We start from the raw sequence: 22,494 nt of genomic DNA on the forward strand, positions 1-22,494 counted from the left end.
CCTTTATTGATGTCAATTTTGTCTATCGGATTTGGTCTTAATCTGCATTTCCCAAATTACTGGAGATACTGCGTTTCATGCTTGTTGCACACCTGGAAATATCCTGATGAAATGGCGGACAAGGTTTCTTGCCCACGTTCCTGCTGGGGCCTCTCTTTTTTCTTATGAAAGTGGCAGTGCACACTTTGACCCATCGCTGCTTCTAGCTGGGCTGGTGCATTGGAGTTTATCTGAGGCACCTTCAGGGGCACACAATGGAAGTCCCAGCTGCTTAACTTTCTGTGCAGGGAGCTTTCTGACATAGACTCTACTCCTGCTAACAACACCCTGGTTGTATGCTGTGTCCGTGAGAGTACAACCTACACCCGTCCTCAAGTACTTCTTTGTCCCGGGGGCTTCCAGCGGGAACTGAACGGCTCTGGGCCCTAGCTCCCTGGTGCCTGTGAAATCCAGGCCTCCACAAAGGGAGCCATGTAATTGACCCACGCTGGGCTCCAGGCCCCTGGGCCCGTGAAGGTCTCAGGCCTGTGTCCCTCTGCCTGATGAACCCAGGGATCAGAAGTTGGTCAAGGGCCCCACAGTGTGATCCTGGCCCCGACCAGGAGACGGAGTCAGGCTAAGGCTTCATCAGAGTCAGAGACCTGGGGTCTGGGGCCTGACTCCCACCCTCCCCCAGCACAGACTCAGCTGAGGCAGGTTGTATCAAATTCTCTCCTTTATTTCCGTCGCCCCCTGGGACAGGTTCAGAGGTGGGGTGTGCTGTGTCTTCCTGGTCTAGGCGGGCACCAGGCCCTGCTCCACGGACGGCGCCAGGGCGGTCTCCTCACGGACTTCTCCAGGTTTGGGAATGGCCTACAGAGACCAGGGTCTGGGGCTGGGGAATCTCCACACCACGCCAGACAGCCCCCAGGCATTCCCAGGACCCACCCAGCCCCCCCGCCCCGTCCTCCCCGGCTCTGGGGCTCACCCCCTCTCCTGGAGCAGCCCCCTGCTCCTGCCCGCTCTGGGTCTCTGCAGGGACTTGACCGCCATGCTTTTCCAGCTCCTCCTTCAGCCTGGACAGGAAGGGGTGGGATGAGGGGAGAGCGAAGGAGGCACGGAGGAGACGGGGGATGTAAGGAGACCCAGACAAGGCAGAGAGCAGGGGGGACCGTCCCGTCCAGCGTCCCGGGGGCTGAGGCCGTGCACGGTGCCCCATGCCCACCTCTGCCGCCTCTGCCGCAGCTGCTGGCACTTCAGCTGCAGCTGCTGGTGACGCCGGGCACTGGCCTCCAGGAGCTCCTCGGCCTTGCTGTTCTCTTCCTGGAACAGCTGCCTGTGGGCCGGCAGGGAGGTCAGCACCAGCCAGTGCCACCTCCAGCCCCGGCCCCTCCACATCTTACACGGCTGTTGCAGCCTCCTGGCTGCGGAGAAAGAGTCCCTCGGGGACAGTGGCGGGCCCCTCGGCGCCACACAGGGAGCACAGCTGCCGCTTCACGTCCTGCAGCTTCACCCCGACCAGCTCCTCTGTGGCAGGAAACGTGCGTGAGCAGGTGGGGGCGGGCGAAGGCCACCCTCCTGCCCGTCTCACCTTCCTTGAGGAGCTGCTCCTTGCTGCTGTCCAGGGTGCAGAGCTCCCTCGCCAGTCGCTCCGGCCTCTGAGGATCAGACAGCAGGCCTGTGCACACCTGCGGCCTAGGTTCAGTCACCTCCCCCTGGGCCTCCCCTCCTACAACTCTGTCCCGCCATGCACACCAGCTGCGGTCCAGCCTCAGCGCCTGTACACTGGCCACCCCCTCTCCCAGTGTCCTCCACCTCAGCTACCACAGTGTGGTGGAGGAGGGGCTCACATGACTGACATGGCCCTGGGGTAAATTCTCCCAAGAGAAACCTGCAGATGGCACCATGGGGCTGCTGTCTCATCAGCCCAGCACCACATTGCTGCGCCTCCCTTTCCTGCTCCCTCTAGTGGCCTACTCACTCAACCCTTCCCTGCTTTCATTCTCTGGCTTCCTGTTTGGTGCCTGAGACCACCGGCTGCGTCGGTCCCCCCCATCTGCCTGCGCCCGTCACGGTCCCAGGTGTGTCCGTGGACGTCCTCTTCATCAAACTGTGTTTCGTCAGCGAGAAGCAGACGCAGGCGTGCAGCGGGGACGGGTGGGCAGGACGGGCGGTGAGGTCGGTGGGTGGCCGTGAGGGGGCAAGGAAGTGAACTCAGGGTAGTGCTGACATTCGGACCCTCGGGGCGTGCTCAGGAGCTGGGCGTGGCTGGTAAGAGGAAGAGGCCCTGGTGCTGCTGAGAAGATGTGGGAGGCGGGGTGGACGCCCTGAGGGACTCACGTGGGACTCCCACAGGTTCTTGTGCTGGCCCATCAGCTCCTCCAACTGTTCCTCGAAATTCAACCTGGGGGCCAACCACACAGGCAGAAGGGTCCGTGGGCTGAGACCCCGCAGCTTGGCCAAGGCCAGGGGCATTCACGCACACACCTCAGGGGGCTTTGCTCATGCCCTCTGACACCCCAAGGCTCATCAACTCTTCCTCTAAGCCCCAGCCCTGAGGTTACCCCCACGCACAGCCGATCTCAGCGCCCCAGGCCTCGGGTGCTGGGGTTTACCTCAGCTGCCTCTGTTTGTTCTTCTCGTCCTCAATCTGGGAGGTCAGGACGAAAATTCTCTCCTTGTACTCCTGCAACAGGGTGTGCTTCCTGGAGAGACAAGGCACCCTCAGCTCGTCCTGACTCCCTGTGCTGAGGCCGCTCCAGCCCTGTCTGCCGAGGGCTCAGTGTCACAGGTGCACCTGCTCCATGAAGTGCTGCTGCGAGGTCAGGGAGACCCAGGAGCATGGTCAAGGGCTCGTGCACGCGCACACTCACATCATCTTTCTGCAAACTCCCAGTTTCAGTGTGCCCAGGTCTGGGGGGGGGGGTCTGGTCACATGATATGAGCAAGCATTCAGAAGTCTGTTCAAAGAGTGGGCAATGGGGCAATGGTTTGTGGGATGGACAGGTAATGCATGAGTGGAAAGAGAACAGATGGGGTCAGGCACTGCGGCCTAACGGGTAAAGCCGCTGCCTGCAGTGCCGGCATGCTGTATGGGTGCCAGTTCGAGTCCCAGCTGCTCTGCTTCCGATACAGCTCTCTGCTGTGGCCTGGGAAAGCAGTGGAAGATGGCCCAAGTGCTTGGGCCCCTGCACCCGTGTGGGTGACCTGGAGGAAGCTGAGGGGAGGCCCCCTTTGACCCACACTGTACAGAGGGTCTCAACCTCACCTCCTTTGTACCTCTGCCCCCTCACAACGAGGCTCTCACCTCTGTGCCTCACTCTCCTTCTCCTGGCAGTGCAGCCGGAGGATCCTCAGGGTCTCTGTGGGGAGAACAGGGCCTGTGAGCTCGTCACGGCCCCAGGTCTGCGCAGAGAACAGGACCAGGTCACGTCAGGCCCATGGACACCTGATTGGACTGGTACACGCCACAGGAGGCTGAGGCAGGTGTCTGAGACCTCAGCTGCCAAAGGGAGAGGGGTTTCTCCCAGGCGTGAGAGGCAGAGCTGGAGACGGAGGGCCTGTAAATACCTTGCTTTTTGTTCAGGATCTCCTGCACACGTGCTTTCTCTCCATGCACTAGAAGACACAACAAATGCTCAGGCATCAGGAGGGACCCCACAGACCCTCAGGGATTGGGTGGCCCGCGTCACATGGGTCTGCCTCACCCCCCAGACCCCGCCCCTCTGGTGCCCACCCTCTCTGTAGGCACCAAACAACCCTGACATTTATTAAGGGTGGCTGGGGGGACTCCACGGGATGCCAGTGTCTCTCCTCCCACGTGAAATGGGGTGAGGACATGGAGCAGGAAGGGCATCTGACCAGTGGGGACAGTGTGGAATCTTTAGGTAGGGGGATTGGGAAAAGCCTCCGAGAAGGGGACAGCTGAGTGACAACCCAGGCAGCAGAGGAATCTGTAGTATCTGGGAGTTGCAGGGCAGCCGGGCAAAGGCCCAGAAGCAAGAGTATGCTGGGGAGGTGTTCCCAGGACACCCGCACCAGCAGAGGGGAGAGGGAGATACGGGCAGGGCCTGAGGCTGCAAAGGGGCAGGGCTCTTGGCCACAGCATAGATGCCGCAGTACTCGGGTGGGGTAAGCTGGACACTGCAGAGGCCTCCGGCGACGCCCACGTCACATACACACATCCAGTTCCTTCTGCAGGGCTTCCCACACAGTCCGGGCTTCCCCCAGCTCCTCGCTGGCTTTCTTTTTGGCTTCAACAAAGAGCAGAAGGGAGACACTGTGTGAGTACGGCCGGGGCAGCACCACCCTCTTGCAAACATGAACACTGCACGCCTGTTTTCCAGCAAACATGGAGGGGCCTGAATCTTACAGAGGAGGTGACAAGGCTCCTGATAGCACTGTGGCAGGTGCGTGGGGAACGCTCTGGTATTAATTAGTGCTCTGCCGTTGTGCTGTGACTATCTGTAATTTTCAGACGAGGAGCCCTACACATCACACAGCCCCCGCTGCAGGCCAAGGTCCCTGAGCTCACCTTGCTGAACCTCATTAATGCGGTTAATCAGGACCTCGACTCGGGGCTCCAGGCTCCCCACTGCAGGGAGTAAACAGAGATGGAGCTGACACAGCGGGAGGCCATGGTTCCCGCCCTGCCCGTGCTGCTTCCGGTTCACAGACTCCCAGCAGGGCTGTGTGGTCCCCTTACAGCTCACATTCTCGGTGGGAGACAAGAAACAGACAGCTGGAGATCCGGACACAGGGAAAGAGAAGTGAAGTGTGATAACGGGTTATAAAGTGAGGAGTGAGTGTGTGTGTGTGTGTGTCAGAGTGTGTGTGAAAGTGTGAGTGTGTGTCAGTGTGCACTGAGTGTGTGTGATGGGGGATGGCACTGGTGCAGCGGGCAAAGCTGCCAGTGGAGACAACCGGCATCCCACGTGGGCTCCACGTCCAGTGTCGGCTGCTTCCGCTGGGCCCAGCTCCCGAATTCACCCGGGAAAGCAGTGGAAGATGGTCCGTGTCCTTGGGTCCCTGTACCCACGTGGGAGGCCTAGAGGAAGCTCCTGGCCCCTGGCTTTGCACTGGCCCAGCCGTGGCCACTGCAGCCTTTTGGAGAGTGAACCGGCGGCTGGAAGACCTCGCCTGTCTCCCCCGGCCCCGTACTGGGCCTTTCAAATAAATAAGTGAACTCTTTATAAAAAGTAAGCAAACACCGTGGAAGGAAAGAATACGTGAAAGAAAGCGCTCGGGGCTGAGTCCTCGGCGTGGTGAGCCGTGGGCCTGCACCGAGCCCACAGGCTGACCCTACCCAGGCCGAGCCCCTGACCACGGGACACAGGACCTTTCTGCAGCCTCGCCACCACGTCCATCAGGTCGTCAATCTTCTGTGACTTGTCCTGCCCTGTGGTGCGAAACCACGCCCGTCAGCGTGAAGACGGGGCCCAGGAGGGCCCGCCGGCCCGGGCCCAGGGGCACTCCCAGAGCTGCGGCCCCGTCCCTGTGTGCAGCCCTGGGTGGGCAGGACGGACCCTGCGGGCGGGCGACATCCGACAGGGGGCGCGGCGCGGGCGGGGGCTCGGACCTGGCGGGGCTGGGGGCCCTGCCGCCCCCTCCCGTCCTGGCGGCGAGGCGCGGTCTGGGGAACCCCCTGGGAAGCCTGCTTGCGCTCAGGTGAGGACCACGGGGACCGCGAGTCCGCAGGTGCGTCGGGGCCAGGAAGGCGGGGCCAGGCCCGGCACGCCCGGCCGACGCCACCCCACGCCTTCCGCTCTTGGAAGCCGCGACGCCCCCTGCCCAGGGAGGCCCCGCCGCGCTCCCGCCACCTGCAGCCTTCTCGGCGCGGTCCGCGGCGCCCATGGGCTCCACACGCGAAGGCCCGGACCGCGCGGCCATTTCCTCTCAGCTCGGCGGCGCCTGTGCCTCGGCGCCTTGACCGCTGATTGGACGACGCTGACGCCTGCGCAGTGCGCTCAGCGCGCCGTCACCCAGCGGGGCGCCCTGCCCGGCAGCCACTGCGCATGCGCACGTATGCAGGCATGTGCACCTCAGCTGTGTGCACATACGTGTACAGCTGTGTCCGCATCTCCTCTGTGTACACACATGTACAGCGTGGTCTGTGTCTCAGCTGTGTGCACACTCGTGTGCAGGTGTGTCTGTGATCAATTCTTTGGTTCAGTTGTTCTCCAAAACAGATGAGCATTGGATATGCTGATTGCCGCTCAGGGAGGTGTCTGCCATGCTCCAGGAAGAACGTTGTTCCTGGGTCAATCAGACTGCACAGGTACAAACCCAAATTTGTCCTTTCCTGGACAAAGCCAAACAGCTGCAGGATCAGGCCAAGCAGGGCTGGGATTTCTGGCCTGACAGCTGGTCATGGAAATCCTGACTATTTCCTTTCTTTGGCCCTATAACTTCTGTAATCTTGATGCTTCTCTTTGGACTGTATGTTTGTTCATTTTGTTTCTAACATTATAAAAGCTGTCGAACTCCAAATGGTCGTCAGGCAAGGCTTCCAGCCCATTCCATTGGACAACCTGAGCAGCACTCTGGACTAAGCAGGACAGTCTTTCCAGGGCCACTGTCGCACACTATAGGACAGGTAGCAAGAGGAAATATCCAGGCCAGTGCTGTGGCTCACTAGGCTAATCCTCTGCCTTGCGGCGCCGGCACACTGGGTTCTAGTCCCGGTCGGGGCACCGGATTCTGTCCCGGTTGCCCCTCTTCCAGTCCAGCTCTCTGCTGTGGCCCAGGAGTGCAGTGGAGGATGGTCCAAGTGCTTGGGCCCTGCACCCCATGGGAGACCAGGATAAGTACCTGGCTCCTGCCATCGGATCAGCGCGGTGCGCCGGCCGCAGCAGCCATTGGAGGGTGAACCAACGGCAAAGGAAGACCTTTCTCTCTGTCTCTCTCTCTCACTGTCCACTCTGCCTGTCAAAAAAAAAAAAAAAAAAAAAAAAAGAGGAAATATCCATATCCATCTCTACGCCCATTTGTCAGCTTCCAAAGTAGCTACAGAAGATGGAACTTCGCCCATTTATCCCAAAAAGAATTATGGGAATTTCTCTCTTGAGGGGGGAATGTTAGGTAGGAAGTCAGAAATTAGCTTATGTGTGTGTGACAAGGCATCTGCATCTCAAAGTCACCCCGATAACTTTCCAGGTACAGCCCAGTATCTGCACTTCAAAGTCCTGCCGGGACCCTTATGACGTTCCAGGGGGTCCCCCCTTCTACCTGGCCTGATAAACATCCTTCCTCTAAGGCGGGAACCCTAGAGAGAAGCCCCCTTGGCCAATGCCAGACAGGCTTCCCCTGTCTGATAGCTTCAGGGGGAAAACTCAGAAAGAAATGTTTTGTATTTACACCCAACAAGTCCTTTGTTCTGGAGGAGAAGAAGGAGAGGGGGAGAGAAAAGGCAGGAAGGCAAGACCCAGCCCCTTAAAACCCCAGCCTAAATGTGAGCTGTGCACTCTCTCAGGTCCTGTCTGGAGAAGTACCTATCCATTAGTACGGATGTCCCTACCCTAATAAACCTTGCTACTTTGCTTTCCACTGCTGTCTCACACCTGAATTCTTTCTTACATGAAGACAAGGACCCTTTGCTTCTCCAGTAACATCCCCACAGAGCCCCCATAGCACAGGTCACCCGATGTCCCCACAGAGCCCACGCAGTACAGCTCCCCGGGGTTTAAGTCAGAGAGCCGGGCCCGGGCTCCTGAGGTGTTGCTCACTGCCGCTGAGCCACCTGGGGGTCTCTACGTGGGGATGTTACCGGAGAAATTGCAGGGTTCTTGTCTTCGCACAGAAAGAACTCAGGCGTGAGACAGATAGTAGTGGGAGGTAAAATAGCAAGGTTTAGGGCCGGCGCCGTGGCTCACTAGGCTAATCCTCCGCCTAGCGGCGCCGGCACACCGGGTTCTAGTCCCGGTCGGGGCGCCGGATTCTGTCCTAGTTGCCCCTCTTCCAGGCCAGCTCTCTGCTGTGGCCAGGGAGTGCAGTGGAGGATGGCCCAGGTGCTTGGGCCCTGCACCCCATGGGAGACCAGGAAAAGCACCTGGCTCCTGGCTCCTGCCATCGGATCAGCGTGGTGCGCCGGCCGCAGTGCGCCAGCCGCAGCGCGCCGTCCGCGGCGGCCATTGGAGGGTGAACCAACGGCAAAGGAAGACCTTTCTCTCTCTCTCTCTCTCTCTCACTGTCCACTCTGCCTGTCAAAAAATAAAAAAAAAAATAGCAAGGTTTATTAGGGAAGGGACATCCGTAAGGATGGATGGGCACCTCTCCAGACAGAGCCTGAGAGACTGGGGGTGGGGGGGTGGAGGTTACATGGTTGAGTGGAGAGATTACACCTGGCCAGACCAGGCGGGCGGCTCAGCAGAGAGGTAGAGGGCTGAGCGCCCAGTCCGGCTGAGGCCGGGGACTTTTAAGGAGATGGGTCTTTGTCTTCACACATCTCCTCCTGAAACAAAGGATTTTATGGCTGTAAATATTAAGAAGCTCCTATCTGAGTTTTCCCTTGAAGGTGTCAGACAGGAGGAAACCTAGCTGGCGCCATCCTGGGTTCGGAGGAAGGGTGAGCAGGGCCCCCTAGAGAATGGGATCCGGAGCAGGGTGTTTGAAATGCAGATACTGGGCTGCACCTGGGAGATTGTGGAAGGTTTGTCAGGCAGAAGGGGCGGGGACTTCCACCTGGCAGGTTATCAGGTAGAAGGGGCAGGGCAGGATTCGAACTCTGGGCTGCCCCTGAAACATTGTCAGGATGACTTTGAGATGCAGATGCTGGACACAGATGTCTTCTCTTTAGGCCTTTATGTCACACACACATAAGCTCGTAACTGACTTCCTACCTAACAATTCTACCTGCACCTGAGGGGCTGCAGACCCCAGCCCACTGGACGGCATAAGAGGTCATTACAAGCAGAGGACACAGACACACAGCGCACCGCCTGTGAGGCCACGAAGAGGCCTCGGGGGACACCAAGGCTGACCCGGTCCCCACGCCAGGCCCCTGGGTCTCGGGCTTGGTCACACATCCTGACTCCACTGCTGAATGTGGAGAAGCTGCAGGGAACGCAAAACAGTGCACATCTTGGCAAAGCTTTTCAAGTTTATTTCTTATTTTCATTTTGTTGAAAGGCAGAGATGGAGACAAAGAGCTCCCCATCTGCTGGTTCCCGTCCCAGAGAACCACACAGCAGGGGCTGGGCCAGGCCTAAGCCAGGGACTGGGCACTCAGCCCACGTCTCCCAGGTCGGGGTGGTGCAGTGCGGTGGCAGCGACCGAGCACTGGAGCCATCCCTGCTGCCCCGGGGTGTGGGTGGGCAGGACGCTGTGGCTGCAACTCAGGAGCCCCAAGCAGTGGCCTCAGCACTGAGCAGAACACCCACCCGAGCACAGCGCTTCTTACCTTAGACAGTTAAATGTGGGGGCTGTTAGATATTAATGTCAGCCATCGCAAAACACACCTTACAGCGGAGTAAGGGAAAGGGTTTATTGGGGAACACCCAACAGACCGGAGTGAAGGGGCGGCGAGGGGAGAGAGAGAGTAGAAGAAACAGAGAGGAGAGGAGCTAGCAAGGAGAGAAGAGAGCAGAGAGGAGCCAAGAGAGAGCCAAGAGACCAGAGGAGGAGGCTAGAGAGAGGAACCCAGAGCACAGGAAGGAAGAGCTAAGAGAGCAGAGCTAAGAGAGCGCATGTTCAGGAACAGGCCCTTTTAAAACTTTGCCTGAGGGCGGGCAGGGAAGCAGGCGCAGCGAATCCTATTAGGATGGGGGTGGAGCCTGGCTCAGGTAGCTGGGCCATGCGGCCACCTGGCTAAAACTGCGCCAGTTTCCTAACAGGGGCCGGCGCTGTGGCATAGCTAGTTAAGCCTCTGCCTGCAGCACCTGCATCCCATATGGTTGCCAGTTCAAGTCCCAGCTGCTCCACTTCTGATCCAGCTCTCTGCTGTGGCCTGGGAAAGCAGTGGAAGATGACACAAGTGCTTGGGCCTCCGCACCCTCGTGGGGGACCTGGAAGAAGCTCCTGGCTCCTGGCTCCAGATAAGCTCAGCTCTGGCCGTTGCGGCCACTTGCGGAGTGAATCAGCAGATGGAAGACTTCTATCCCCCTCTATCTTGCCCTCCATAACTCTGCTTGTCACATAAATAAATCCTTAAAATCAATGAGAACACATGTCCACTCAAGACTTGGACAGCTTGGGGCTGGCAGTGTGGCGTATCGGGTAAAGCCGCCACCTGCAGCGCTGACATCCCATATGGCCACCGGTTTGTACCCCAGCTGTTCCACTTCTGTTGCTGCTCCCTGCTATCGGAAGATAGTCCAAGTCCTTGGGCACCTGCCACCGACATGGGAGAGCCAGATGAAGCTCCCGGCTCCTGGCTTCCGCCTGGTTTGGCCCTGGCCGTTGCAGTCATCTGGGGAGTGAACCAGTGATGGAAGACTCTGAAAGTGGACAGCAATAGCACAAACAACCAGCAAACCTGGAGGCACTCCACACACCTGTGGACGGGTGAATGGGCAGTGGGATTCTAGCCAACAGCAAGAAGGAATGAACACCCAGCACGCGGAGCCCTCCCCACCAGGCGGAATCCTGGGGGCCACAGGTGCCTGCAGGAAGCTGGGCACTCACTCAGCAACCTAGCAGGCGCCCGGTGCTCCAGGACCAGGGAGGACGAGTGGCTCTGAGAGCTCCCAGCCAGGGCAGGGGTCATCCCCCACGCTGACTTCGCCAGCCTCAGGGGTGGACAGGGCAAGGACAGAAGCGGTTGCGGGCGCCCCAGACCCTGGGCCTGGGCTCAGCCGCTCAGGGTAAGAGTGTGGACCGCAGGCGTGCAGCAGCTGAGGGTCAGGCTTGGCGGGGCCGCGTAGGAGGGGCGCGCGGCCCGCTGCAGGCGCCCAGGTCCCTCCTCCAGCCGCGTCTCCATGGCAACCGCAGCCTCGGTCTCGCGGCCTCAGCCCCTCCCCCTCCCCTCCGGCTTCGAACCGTCTGGAACCGCATCCTCGTCCCGCCGCCACCGCGTCGTGCAGCAGCTGCCGCTGGGCCGCCTGTGAGCCATCTCCACCTTTCCCCTTGCGGAGCGGGGACAGCAGGGTCCGAGGGCGTGCGGGGCCGTGCGAGTGCGGGTGGGGTGCGCTGCGGGTGGGCGAGGGGAGCATTGCCGCGTGCGTGTGTAGGGGCTGCATGTGGGGGTGCCCGCGCTCAGTGCCTGTGTGTGAGCGCGACGTATGGGGAGGGGGACACTGCCGCCGGCCGGCAGCCGCCCTCGGGTCCGGCCAGCCACCTCCTCCTCCGGGCTTCCTGCCTGCTGGAGGCCGGGACAGCCCCGCTGCCCAGAGGTGGGAGCAGTGCCCCCGCGTCCCGGGGCGTCAGGGGCCGCAGCAGCCGTGCGGGTCCAGCCGTGTTCAGAGCCGGCCGTCTGCCTGATCCCCAGTCGCAGGCAGAGGGAAGTGGACCTGGGCCAGCCCTTCCATGGAGACCGAAGCCCCCTCCTCTAGCGCGGGCTCCGCCTCTGCGGGTCTGAGCGAGCCAGTGGGAGCGCGTCCGAGGCGCGCGGGTGACGCCCGACCCGGATCGGAGTCGCTGTGTGCCGGGGCGCCGGAGGAGGCTGTGGGGGCGCGGGCGGCTGGGCTGCGGGCGACCGCGTGACCGGGGGCAGGTGGCAGGAGGCCCGCAGGGGCGTTTGCCTATAGCCGGGGGTGGGGGGCGCGGGCACAGCGTCACCGCGGCTGTGCGTGAGCTGCTCCGCGACCCCCTTGATATCTCAGTGTGACGGTGGGCGTACCCCTGTTGGGGCTGCGGCGGGGCCCTCAGAGCGCAGGGACGCGCGCTCCCGCGTCCTGCCCGCGCCGCCCGGGTAACGCCGCAGCGTGGGCGGGGTACGCGCGAGAGCGAGTCCGGTACGCGGGTCCTGGCGTCTGGTCTACATTGCGCGACCGTGCTCCATCCACATCCGTGCTCCCGCCGAGCCCGGGAGGGGGGTGCCCGCAGCCACCGCACAGCGCACGCGGGGCCGATAAAAGGGCCCCGGGAGGCGTGGGGGTGCCGCGTTCCCGGAGCTCCGCGCCGGCCTCCTCACGCCCCTGCGGCTCGGAAGGCGCCTTGTTTAGCCCCCGGCCCCTCCCCTCTGAAGGGTCTCCGGATCCTGCGTCGTCCTAGAAACCGCGATGACATAAAGTAGCCGTCTGCAGAGCGGAGCCCTGGCCCGCAGGACTCAGCCATAGTGCGCAGGCGCCGGGGAAGGCCGCGCCCCGCTCCCGCTCGACGGCCCGCACCCCGCGGACCGACCAACCCCATCTCTTTTCCGCGATGGTCGCTGGGCCTTTTATTCCCGGGGCGGCTCCGCCGTGGTCTGCGACCCAGTGCCCGGAGTGGCTGGGCTTGAAGCTTCGACCAGTGGCCACCAAGTGCCCCGCAGACCCCTGCCCAGCCAGGCAGAGCCGCAGACGTGGGGAGGGCGGGAGGGCAGGCATGCGGGGGAGGGGCCCCCTGTGCTGCGGTCCCACATCCCCTCCCCAACACCTCCCCCCAGCCTCAGCCGGTCCAGCCCCTGCTCCCATGGGCCTGTCCGCACCTGCAAGGACCCCACCTGTCTTTCCTGGGGCTCACTCTTAAAGGGAGGCGCTCAAACGGCCGGAAGGAAACCCCAGGTGTCACCGACCCCTTCCTGCCTCCCGCTTCTGGCGGCCCCAGGTGCCCTCTGGCTTGGGGCCACGTCGCTGTGTCGCCCTGGACGCGCACACAGCACTGTGCCCGCACGGTCACTTAGGACACCAGCCTTGGGCTGAGGCCACCCCTTCCAGGAAGTCCTCCCAGGGTCACATTCTCCAGAAGGGCTTCTTTCTTTCAATGGCAGAGACGATTTCACTTCTTCCTTTTTGGAAGGTTGTGCTTTTAAGATTCACTTATTTATAGGAAAGGCAGACCACAGATCCTGCCTTCACTGGTTCATGCCCCAAATGGCCTCAACAGACAGGGCTGAGCCGGGCCAAAGTTAGGGGCCAAGCCCGTGGACTGCCCAGCAGCAGTAGCAGGAAGCTGGATCAGATGCGAGCAGCTGGGACCCAGACCAGCGCTGGCCTCTGAAGGCTGAGTCTCCGTGAGCAGCCAGCAGCGAGGTCCCTGCACAGACACTGCCTTGGTCTCTGTCCCCTCGAAGACGTCCTCACCTGTGTTCTCACCTGTGTGAGCTGTGACTTGGCGATCCCTGGGTCACAGGTCTGGGTGCTGTGAGTGTGGTCAGTGTCGCAGGTGTGGGTGCTGTGAGTGTGGTCAGCATCTCAGGTCTGGGTGTAGTGTGAGTGTGGTCAGTGTCGCAGGTCTGGGTGTGGTGTGAGTGTGGTCAGTGTCGCAGGTCTGGGTGCCGTGATGGTCAGTGTCGCAGGTCTGGGTGCTGTGAGTGTTGTCAGTGTCACAGGTCTGGGTGCCGTGAGGGGTCAGTGTTGCAGGTCTGGGTGCTGTGAGTGGGGTCAGTGTCGCAGGTCTGGGTGACGTGAGGTGTCAGTGTCGCAGGTCTGGGTGCCGTGATGGTCAGTGTCACAGGTCTGGGTGCCATGAGTGTGGTCAGCGTCACAAGTCTGGGTGCCGTGATGGTCAGTGTCGCAGGTCCGGGTGCTGTGAGTGTGGTCAGTGTCGCAGGTCTGGGTGCCGTGATGGTCAGTGTCGCAGGTCTGGGTGTGGTGTGAGTGTGGTCAGTGTCGCAGGTCTGGGTGTGGTGTGAGGGGTCAGTGTCGCAGGTCTGGGTGTGCCGTGAGTGTGGCCAGTGTCGCAGGTCTGGGTGTGGTGTGAGTGTGGTCAGTGTCGCAGGTCTGGGTGTGGTGTGAGTGGGGTCAGTGTCTCAGGTGTGGGTGCTGTGAGTGTGGTCAGTGTCGCAGGTCTGGGTGTGGTGTGAGTGTGTTCAGTGCCGCAGGTCTGGGTGTGGTGTGAGTGTGGTCAGTGTCACAGTTCTGGGTGTGGTGTGAGTGTGGTCAGTGTCGCAGGTGTGGGTGCCATGAGTGTGGTCAGTGTCGCAGGTCTGGGTGATGTGAGTGTGGTCAGTGCCGCAGGTCTGGGTGTGGTGTGAGTGTGGTCAGTGTCACAGGTCTGTGTGTGGTGTGAGTGTGGTCAGTGTCGCAGGTCTGGGTGTGGTGTGAGTGGGTCAGTGTCACTGGTCTGGGTGCTGTGAGGGTTCAGTGTCGCAGGTCTGGGTGTGGTGTGAGTGTGTTCAGTGTCACAGGTCTGGGTGTGGTGTGAGTGTGTTCAGTGTCGCAGGTCTGGGTGCTGTGAGGGTTCAGTGTCGCAGGTCTGGGTGCTGTGAGGGTTCAGTGTTGCAGGTCTGGGTGTGGTGTGAGTGTGGTCAGTGTCGCAGGTCTGGGTGCTGTGAGTGTGGTCAGTGTCGCAGGTCTGGGTGATGTGAGTGTGGTCAGTGCCGCAGGTCTGGGTGCTGTGAGGGTTCAGTGTCACTGGTCTGGGTGCTGTGAGGGTTCAGTGTTGCAGGTCTGGGTGTGGTGTGAGTGGGGTCAGGGTGGCAGGTCTGGGTATGGTGTGAGTGGGGTCAGCCTCGTCCTGTTCCATGGGAACAGTGGTTGCATCAGGAAGTGCGTGCTTGAGCCAGGGTCCCTGTGAGGCTCGGAGCCTCCAGACACCTGCTCTTTTCCGAGATGTCCGTGTTTCTGTCCCCCTGTCCTGCATACAGAATTACGATCCTTGCAAGTTCATTGGAAAACTGAGACCTTGAAGGGACTTCCTGGTGCACAGGCACAGCTGGGGGGGTCTGTGTAGCCTGCAGACTGCAGCTCGTGCCGCCAACGCCTCAGGGCCGTCGCCGTGCAGGTCCAGCTCTTCTGCTACGCCAGTTCCCGAGCATTGGGGGTTTGGTGCTGTTTAAGTGGAATCTCTAGATTTCTTTCTGGGCTTTTGTCACTGCCGTAAGGACACAGAATTCATTGCTCAGTGCCTGGCCCAGCACCCTGCTCGGCTCGCTTTCCAGTTCTTATCACCGTCTTCCGGACTGTCCACACACAGGGCTGTTCGCCTGTGGGCAGTGAGAGCGTCCGTCCTGCCGGGGCCCAGGCTGGCCTGTCTGCCTCCGCACAGCATGGACTGAGACCTCGGCATAGGACGGCACTCCTGTCCCTCCCCCGTGCTGAAGGCGGGAGAGACGCGTGCAACAGCTTTGCTGTTGACGCTCTTTCTTCAGGTTCAGGAGCGTCTGCCCTTGGTGTGCCAAGATTTTTAAAACAGCAAGTGAGGGGCCGGCGCTGTGGTGCAGTAGGTTAATCCTCCGCCTGGGACACTGGCATCCCATATGGGCGCCGGTTCTAGTCCCAGCTGCTCCTCTTCCGATCCAGCTCTCTGCTGTGGCCTGGGAAAGCAGAAGATGGCTGAAGCATGGGGAGACCCGGAAGAAGCTCCTGGCTCCTGGTTTCGGATCAGCTCAGCTCCAACCGTTGCTCCCATTTGGGGAGTGAACCAGCAGATGGAAGACCTCTCTTTCTCTCTCTCTCTCTCTCACTATATGTAACTCTACCTCTCAAATAAATAAATAAAATATTTTTAAAAAAAATAGCAAGTGAGAGGCCAGTGCTGTGACCAGCCGGTTAAGCCACCTGCAACACCGGCATCCCATATGAGCATCAGTTCCAGTCCCAGCTGCTCCACTTCTGACCCAGCTCTCTGCTAATGCACCTGGGAAAGCAATGGAGGATGGCCCAGGTGCTCAGGGCCCTGCACCCACGTGGGAGACCTGGATGAAGCTCCGGGCTCCGGGCTTCACTCTGGCCCAGCCCTGGCTGTTGCAGCCATCTGGGGAGTGAATCAGCAGATGGAAGATCTCTCCCTCTCCCCTCTGTGCTTCTGCCTCTGAAATAAATAAATGAATCCTCTTTAAAAACAGCCAGTGCACACTGAATCTTATCTAACACTTTTCCAACTCCTATTAAGATTGATCACGATGTGTCTTCGTCCTGTCGATAAGGTAAAAATACCTCCACTTCCAAAACACCCGCAGCCTGTCGGGGTGGGGCTCTTTGCATCTTCCTGGACTTGCCCTTGGCGTCTCTGCTTGGGTGTTTGTGGTTGGGGTTACTGTGGTTTCCTCTGTCAGTCACTGGCCTGCACTGCTGAGGCCCAGGGGGTGGGCACTCAGGGAGGAATAGGAGGCCTTGGGCTGGCCTCCCCCAGCATGCTCAGAAGGTTGACCTGTGAGCCCACGGCCCACCCCTGTGCTGGCATGAGGCGCTGGGACCAGCCTGGGCTCGTCTGGCTCTGTGGCCAGCTGGCCTGGTGCTCCCAGGAACCTGTGGTCAGTGACCTGTCTCTGGACCAGGACGAGGACCACCATCCGCTATGGTGAAGCTCGGCTGCAGCTTCTCCGGGAAGCCAGGCAAAGACCCCGGGGACCAGGATGGGGCTGCCACAGACAGTGTCCCTCTGATAAGCCCCCTGGATGTCAGCCAGCTCCAGCCACCATTCTCTGACCAGGTGAGGGGCCTGGGCTGGCGTGGGGGAGGGGTCCTCAGGTTTCCCTAGGAACAAGGGGGTCTGGGTGAGTGTTATTTAGATGTGGCCTCCAGGCCACCCGTCCCCATCTGGAGAGGAGTAAACTGGCCATGGTCGACCAAGGGGCTGTGGCCCAGCGTGGCCCTGTCTGGGTTGGGCCTGAGAGGGGCTCCTGGGGCCCCTCAGCAGAAACTGGGGGGAAGCAGAGTACTGTCAGCTCAAGCCCAGCCTGGCCTGATCCAGGAAGGGCCCAGCTGTGGAGCCACTGAAGGGAAGTTTCTGTGGGGGTGGCCGGCAGGCAGGGGCCCAGCACTCTGGCTGGGCGCCTGCAGGTGGGCAGCGTCCACCTTCCCTGGCCTCGGTCTTAGCTGCCGGGGTCCTCCCGGCCACGCGGCCATCCTCACAGTCACTGTCACAGAGCAGACCCTGGTTACCCCCCCCCCCAGTTCAGGACTCCTGGGTCCTGGCCAGCTGCCCAGCAAGGCTGTGGCCATCTCTTTCCAAAGGTGGTCATCAAGACGCAGACAGAGTACCAGCTGTCCTCCTCGGACCAGGCCAAGAAGTTCCCAGACCTGGAGGGCCAGAAGCTGGCCTGCAGCCACCCGGACGATGGGCGTAAGGTAACCGCACACAGCTGCCCACAGTGGGGTCAGCACCACGCAGACTGTGGGCGCCCAGGCTCCAGCCAGGCAGCCGGTCACTGTCCAGAGGTTGGCCTTGCAGCACCGGCCAACTGTGAGCTGTCCAGCAGCTCTGGGGCTGTAAGGAGGGAGCTGTGCGTGCTCCTTCCTGGGAGGTGGCCGTCTGTCCACTGTCGACTGTCCACTGTCCGTCCCAGGGGCAAGGGGCGTCCTGTGAGGTGCTGTGAGCCTGTCCTGCAGGATGCATGGCAGACACCTGCCCTCACTCCCCTTCTCTCTCTTCACCTCTCCAGTGAGGGCCTTAATCTGTTTACCTTTAAAAAATCTGAAAAGCAGACGGACAGACAGACAGAGCCCCCATCTGCTGGCCCACTCCCCACGTGCCTGCAGCGGCCAGGCTGAAGCCAGGATGCAGGGACTCAGCCCGTCTCCCACATGCCCACGTGCGTGGGCCACTACTGCCTCACAGGAAGCGGGAGCCAGGTGGTGGCGCTCAGAGGGTTCTGAAGCCTGCACCTCCTGCAGCGGACTCTGCAGGGCTCACCAGGCAGGGCTGCGGTCGGGGGGCACGGACGCCCCCAGGGTGCGACCCCCTTGCCACACTGGGGCCCACACAGAGGAGTCCCCGGAGCACCTGCATGTCCTGCACCTGGGGCGCAGGTGCCAGGACCCCAGGCCCTGAGGAGAGGGTTCCTGGACGCTGGGCCCCGGCTGACCTCAGGGCTGTTGTTGGGGCACCAAGACTTGGGGGGGCTGCCTCCCAGAGCTGAGGGCTGCCCCGCCCCCACCCTCAGCTGCCCACAGCGCGGATGATCGCCTTCGCCATGGCGCTCCTGGGCTGCGTCCTGATCATGTACAAGGCCATCTGGTACGACCAGTTCACCTGCCCCGACGGCTTCCTGCTCCGGGTGAGTAGGCAGTGGCGTTAAGGTCGCTGCTCTGGGGGAATTTTGAGATTTCAGCCTCCTGTGAATGGAAGTCGGAAGCACAGGCCGACAAGGGTGAGGGCGGGAACCCCTGTCTACACTGCCTGGGGCAGACACCCAGCCCACAAGGCGGCCCTGGAGGGGTCAGGTCGGGAGGGCGCGCTCTGCACCCGCAGGGGTCCCGCGCTGATCGGCCGCTTCTGCAGCACAAGATCTGCACGCCGCTGACGCTGGAGATGTACTACACGGAGATGGACCCCGAGCGCCACCGCAGCATCCTGGCGGCCATCGGCGCCTACCCGCTGAGCCGCAAGCACGGCACGGAGGTCCCGCTGCCGTGGGCCGAGAACCCGCGCGTCCCCAAGGAGCCCCGCAAGGCGCCCACCGTGGCGGCGAAAGCGGCGGCCACGGAGCCGCCTGGGAAAACCCAGGCCAAGGGCGGGGAGGCGGCGGCGGCGCGGCCAACGGCGGGGAGTGCGGCACCCCCGCGCCCACAGTAAGGCCTCCGCGCCCGCCTGGGTAGGTGCCTGCGGCCCGCCGGGCTCCCGCCCCACTTCTGAGCCCAGAGCCCTCGTCCCCGCCCTCCTCTCCTGCCCAGGACCCCCACCCAGGGTGCGTCTGCGTGCAACCGTGGTGCAGATGCATGAGGTGGGAGGAGGGGACTGCGCGGGGCACTGGTGTCCGGGGGTGGGGGCAGTGGCTCGGGCCTCACAGCTCTGTCCCTCTCTTCACAGTGCCCCAGCTCCTGTGACCAGCACATCGCCCCCCCACCCCGTGTTGTGCCCCTGTCCCTGAGCACCCGCTGAAGCCCCCTGCTCCCTGTGGGCCTCTGGCTCCCTTGCTTTTCTGTAAGTAAAGAAGCGTGTTCATCTGCTCCTTCCTCTTCCCATCCTCACCTTGTGTGGCTCTCACAGGTGCAAACCCTGAATGGCCTGGAAGGGGCTGGACCAGCCCTGGGAGCAGGGAGGATGGGGTCTACTGTGCTGACCCTGACCCCTCCCCAGGCCTGGCCGCCATCCACCTGGTGCTGGGCCTGGCACCCTCCTCCCCGTGGGATGGGGCGGGCGCCTGCTGCAGCTCCCGCCCCCACAGATGTGACTGCCGCGTGGAGAGATGAGTGTGTGCTACCTCGGGGTGGGGGGAGGGGCGTCTTGGGGGCAGGCACCCCCAGAGTTGAGTTCTACAGGGGACGGGTTCCATGGAGATCTTCCCTCTGCCACCGGAGCCAACCTGTGGCTCTGTGAGACCCCACCTCCGTCTCCTGCCTGGGGGGCTGGGGAGGCTGTGGGCTTCCTCTGCTTGGTCCCACCTGGGATGAGGTAGGCTTGGCCCTTGGGTCGAGGGGCTCAGTGGGAGAGGGTCTCCCCGGGTTGCCACGGGCCAGAGGTGGGGCTGGTGTTTCTTGCACTGCACGGTGAAGACGCAGGGGACTCAACATCAAGGGTGGTGCACCCCACATGCTCTCTGGGGGTCCTCACCCTAGCATGGAACCCAGGGTGTTTCCCTCGATGTCCGCAGCCATCCAGAGCCTCTGACCTGCGCTTCTCTCTGAGCACCCGGGGCGGTGGCCATCTCTGGGGTCCCGGTTGGGGAGCTCAGGGCTCACTGCTGAGGTACACACATGGTGCCCAGGAAGTGGGCAGATGCTATGACAGAGACATCGTGGGCAGAAGCTGGCCAAGCATCAGGCTTAGGGGAGGCCTGGCCACCCAGTCCACGCCATGTGCTTCCTGCTGGGCTGGGGAGCAGCAAGGAGTGACCCCAGGGACCTGGAGGGGCAGCTGAAAGTTAAGGCAGAGAGAGCTTGCACTGTTGTGATTGAATTAAAATGCAACTCTCCCCTTTCATTCTTGTAACGTTTTGCAATAATTTCAGATTTGCAGAAACCCTGTAATTACATGAAGTCCTGTGTGCCCCTCATGGCAGCTCCCAGTGGTTCTGCTCTGTCATCTTGCTACCCATCCCTCTGTGTTACCAGCTGTTCAGCCACCTGTCATCTGTCACCTGTGTTCCACCTTCTGCCCGTCATCTCTCTAGCCATCATTCCTCTAACAATTTTCTGAGCCAATTAAGAGAAGTAACTTCATCACCCTACATGCTTCAGTGCTGAAGGGCAGCAAAACCAGGGATTGAGTGTTGACACAGCACCGTAACCAGGGATTGAGTGTTGACACAATACTGTAACTGATGCTCCCTGCCCACACTTTGTCCAGTTGTCCCAGCTATGTCCTTTGTAGCCTCCCCTGAGAAAGACATCTGGTCCAGGATGCCAGATTCATCCGCTGCCTTGGGCTCCTCCTGCTGCCCTTCCTGACCCTAAGCTGTGCAACCTGTGGCCAGCGGCCATGCACGGGACCCTGTCCTGATGGCCGCTTGCCCAAGGTGGCTTCTTCAGGGCCTTCCCCTTGTAAGCACGGATCAGAACACTGTGGGTAACCACCCCCAGCAGCTGTCGCATCCCCCACCGGTCCTGTCTGAGCCAGCCATTGTGTTTTCCGAGTGGTGATTCTCCAGCTTCCTTACCTTCTCTGCATCTGCTGGTCTACATGCTCTTATTGATGAGGGACGAGAAAACCCTTTCTCCCTCTCATCTGTGTGCTCCTTTCTGTGTAACCCACGGATCCCTGCTCCATGTAGTGGGTTGAGAATCAGTTACTGTCACTTTAGAAAATGTTTACTTTGATTTGAAAGGCAGAGAGACAGACAGGTTCACTCCCCAGCAACCTCTAGGAGAGAGCCTCTGGTTGGTGGCCTCAGACCAGACGCCCTGGACCCTGGCAGATGCAGGAGAGCCCTCTGGTGGCTTGGGGGAGGAATGTAGCCAGAGCAACTGTGTTGGGTCCACAGAGCCCAGCCAGTGGGAGGGGCCCTGAGCCGTCCCTGCAAGTCCTGTGAACCCCTGAGGCCTCCTGTAGGACTCCAGGCCACTCCCGCAGGAGCCAGCCCGGGACAGTCCCAGGGGCCGCTGGTGCCCGGGAGCCCTTCATCCCCACGCCACACCAGGACCTGCAGGTCCAGTCTGCTGTGGACATGTCCCAGGCGGGGGGTGATGAGGTGTGCCCCGTGTGCTGGGGAGAGAAGGTGCAGGGGGGATGTGGCCCATCAGATCCCCTGAGCTGCATGGGAGCTGGGGTGGAGTAGGCAGGGCGGGTGCTGGGGCAGAGGCAGATCTGCCCACACAGCCAGGGCGGGTACTGGGGCACCGGGCCCACACGGCCAGGCTGGGTGCTGGGGGCACTGGGCCCACACAGGGTCTGGGTGCAGCCAGGCTGCAGGCTGCAGGGACAGGGCTCAGTTGGAGCACTGGCTGCAGCCCAGCTTCCGGCTTGCATGCTCGGGGTGCCCGCTCGCGTGCCTGGCCCTGCCACCCATGCCCGTTTGGGAGCCCAGAGGGAACCCCCAGCTTCTGCTGTGTGGCCCAGTCCCAGCTGTTGTGGGCATTTGGAGAGTAAACCAGTGCATGGCAGATCCCCACCGCCACCCCCGTAAACAAAAGAATTAAAACCCAGCCACAGAGGTCGAAGCCTCGGGCTGTCCCCAGCCCCTTCAGCTCCCTCTCCTGAGACATCAGGTGCAGGGAGCACTCAAGCAAATCCTAGGGCTCCAAAGCCTCCCTGGCAGGCCCTGGGTCCCCTAGGAGCAGCAGAACCCCTCTACCAGCCCAGCCCCCAAATGTACAGGAGCCCCAGACCACACGCCAGCCAGGGGTCGGCACCCTCTCCCGGTCTCCCTTGGGGCCTTCGACCTCTGCAGCACCAGACCTCAGGCTGGATCGCCTGCACGTGTGCAGATGGGCAAATTGAGGCCCGGGTCCACCCCTCCCCATAGTGGGTCTAGCCTCTAGGCCGAGGGCAGTGCTCAGAGGGGTCTCCCACTGGGGACAGGGCTTGGGGGGGTGCTGCCTCTATGCTGAGGGCAGTGCTTAGCGGGGTCTCCCCCACACACCCTGCCACGTCCGCAGCACCCTCAGAGCCAACCACCCCTATGGAGCCCCGCGGGCTGCGGAGGGAGATGCAGGGACACCGCCAGAGGTGGCAGGGCTGTGGGCCGGGAGGCGCAAGCAGGATTTGCTGCGGGACTAGGGGTGCGGGAGGGCCAGAAGTGGAGAATGATGGCCAGCTAGGGCGCTGCGGGAGCCGGCGGGCAGGGACAGATTAGAGGGGAGGGGCGTGGCCTCAGCCAGCACCCCAGGGCCTTTAGCTGGCTGTGGCACTCATGGAAGATCGTAGCCGCGTCCTTGCAGGAGGTGCGAGGCTTCGTCCCTGGAGGTCAACCTGGCAGAGGCCGGGGCTGAAGTGCACCCCTTCCTGGCCTCACCTGAGCTGCGTCCGCAGGGCCAGCAGGGGCAGCCGGACAGTAACAAGTCAGGCCGGAGCAAGGGGCTGGCATGGGGCTCCTCCCGGCACACTATCAGCCCAGAGCCGCCCGCGTCTCCGCAACTCACAGATGGCCAAGGCACAGGTCTTGCTCCAGGCGGCTGG

At 61.6% G+C, this 22,494-nt stretch overlaps 2 protein-coding genes across 10 annotated transcripts; one reads left to right on the forward strand and one right to left on the reverse strand.

Moving 5' to 3' along the window:
• Window positions 1–697: 697 nt before the first annotated feature.
• LOC103351453 (synaptonemal complex central element protein 1) lies at window positions 698–5,949 on the reverse strand. 7 transcript variants are annotated; one of them, XM_051824356.2, is made up of 13 exons: window positions 5,799–5,949; window positions 5,318–5,377; window positions 4,514–4,573; window positions 4,158–4,232; window positions 3,550–3,597; window positions 3,287–3,341; window positions 2,595–2,684; window positions 2,320–2,383; window positions 1,571–1,637; window positions 1,383–1,506; window positions 1,205–1,315; window positions 968–1,055; window positions 698–852 (listed from the first exon to the last, which is right to left on the reverse strand). In XM_051824356.2, exons 1-13 carry the CDS (start codon window positions 5,866–5,868, stop codon window positions 775–777), a joined length of 990 nt encoding a protein of 329 aa, XP_051680316.2. In that variant the 5' UTR covers window positions 5,869–5,949; the 3' UTR covers window positions 698–774. The 7 variants fall into 7 exon arrangements, with proteins under 7 accessions (XP_051680316.2, XP_051680313.2, XP_069913134.1 ...); XM_051824353.2 differs by having other exon boundaries at window positions 5,285–5,377; XM_070057033.1 differs by having other exon boundaries at window positions 1,383–1,637.
• A 4,933-nt stretch (window positions 5,950–10,882) lies between these two features.
• On the forward strand, window positions 10,883–18,887 carry CALY (calcyon neuron specific vesicular protein). Of its 3 annotated transcripts, none has more exons than XM_008270646.3 (6): window positions 10,883–11,017; window positions 16,274–16,428; window positions 16,953–17,066; window positions 17,882–17,995; window positions 18,190–18,532; window positions 18,748–18,887. In XM_008270646.3, exons 2-5 carry the CDS (start codon window positions 16,294–16,296, stop codon window positions 18,511–18,513), a joined length of 687 nt encoding a protein of 228 aa, XP_008268868.1. In that variant the 5' UTR covers window positions 10,883–11,017; window positions 16,274–16,293; the 3' UTR covers window positions 18,514–18,532; window positions 18,748–18,887. The 3 variants fall into 3 exon arrangements, with proteins under 3 accessions (XP_008268868.1, XP_002718815.1, XP_008268869.1); XM_002718769.5 differs by having other exon boundaries at window positions 18,220–18,532; XM_008270647.4 differs by having other exon boundaries at window positions 10,935–11,061.
• The last annotated feature ends 3,607 nt before the right edge of the window (window positions 18,888–22,494 follow it).

This window comes from Oryctolagus cuniculus, chromosome 15 (genome assembly GCF_964237555.1).
Source record: "Oryctolagus cuniculus chromosome 15, mOryCun1.1, whole genome shotgun sequence".
NCBI classification, from domain to species: Eukaryota; Metazoa; Chordata; class Mammalia; order Lagomorpha; family Leporidae; genus Oryctolagus; species Oryctolagus cuniculus.

What these genes read in the sequence shown, in the direction of transcription:
- LOC103351453 (XM_070057032.1), bottom strand. Translation starts at nt 5,868, where the DNA reads ATGGCCGCGCGGTCCGGGCCTTCGCGTGTGGAGCCCATGGGCGCCGCG. An exon ending in CCGCGCCGAGAAGGCTGCAG is followed by an intron (nt 5,378 to 5,798) that starts GTGGCGGGAGCG and finishes TTCGCACCACAG; the next exon opens with GGCAGGACAAGTCACAGAAG. An exon ending in CATTAATGAGGTTCAGCAAG is followed by an intron (nt 4,233 to 4,513) that starts GTGAGCTCAGGG and finishes TCTTTGTTGAAG; the next exon opens with CCAAAAAGAAAGCCAGCGAG.
- CALY (XM_008270646.3), top strand. Translation starts at nt 16,294, where the DNA reads ATGGTGAAGCTCGGCTGCAGCTTCTCCGGGAAGCCAGGCAAAGACCCC. An exon ending in AGCCACCATTCTCTGACCAG is followed by an intron (nt 16,429 to 16,952) that starts GTGAGGGGCCTG and finishes CTCTTTCCAAAG; the next exon opens with GTGGTCATCAAGACGCAGAC. An exon ending in ACCCGGACGATGGGCGTAAG is followed by an intron (nt 17,067 to 17,881) that starts GTAACCGCACAC and finishes CCCCACCCTCAG; the next exon opens with CTGCCCACAGCGCGGATGAT.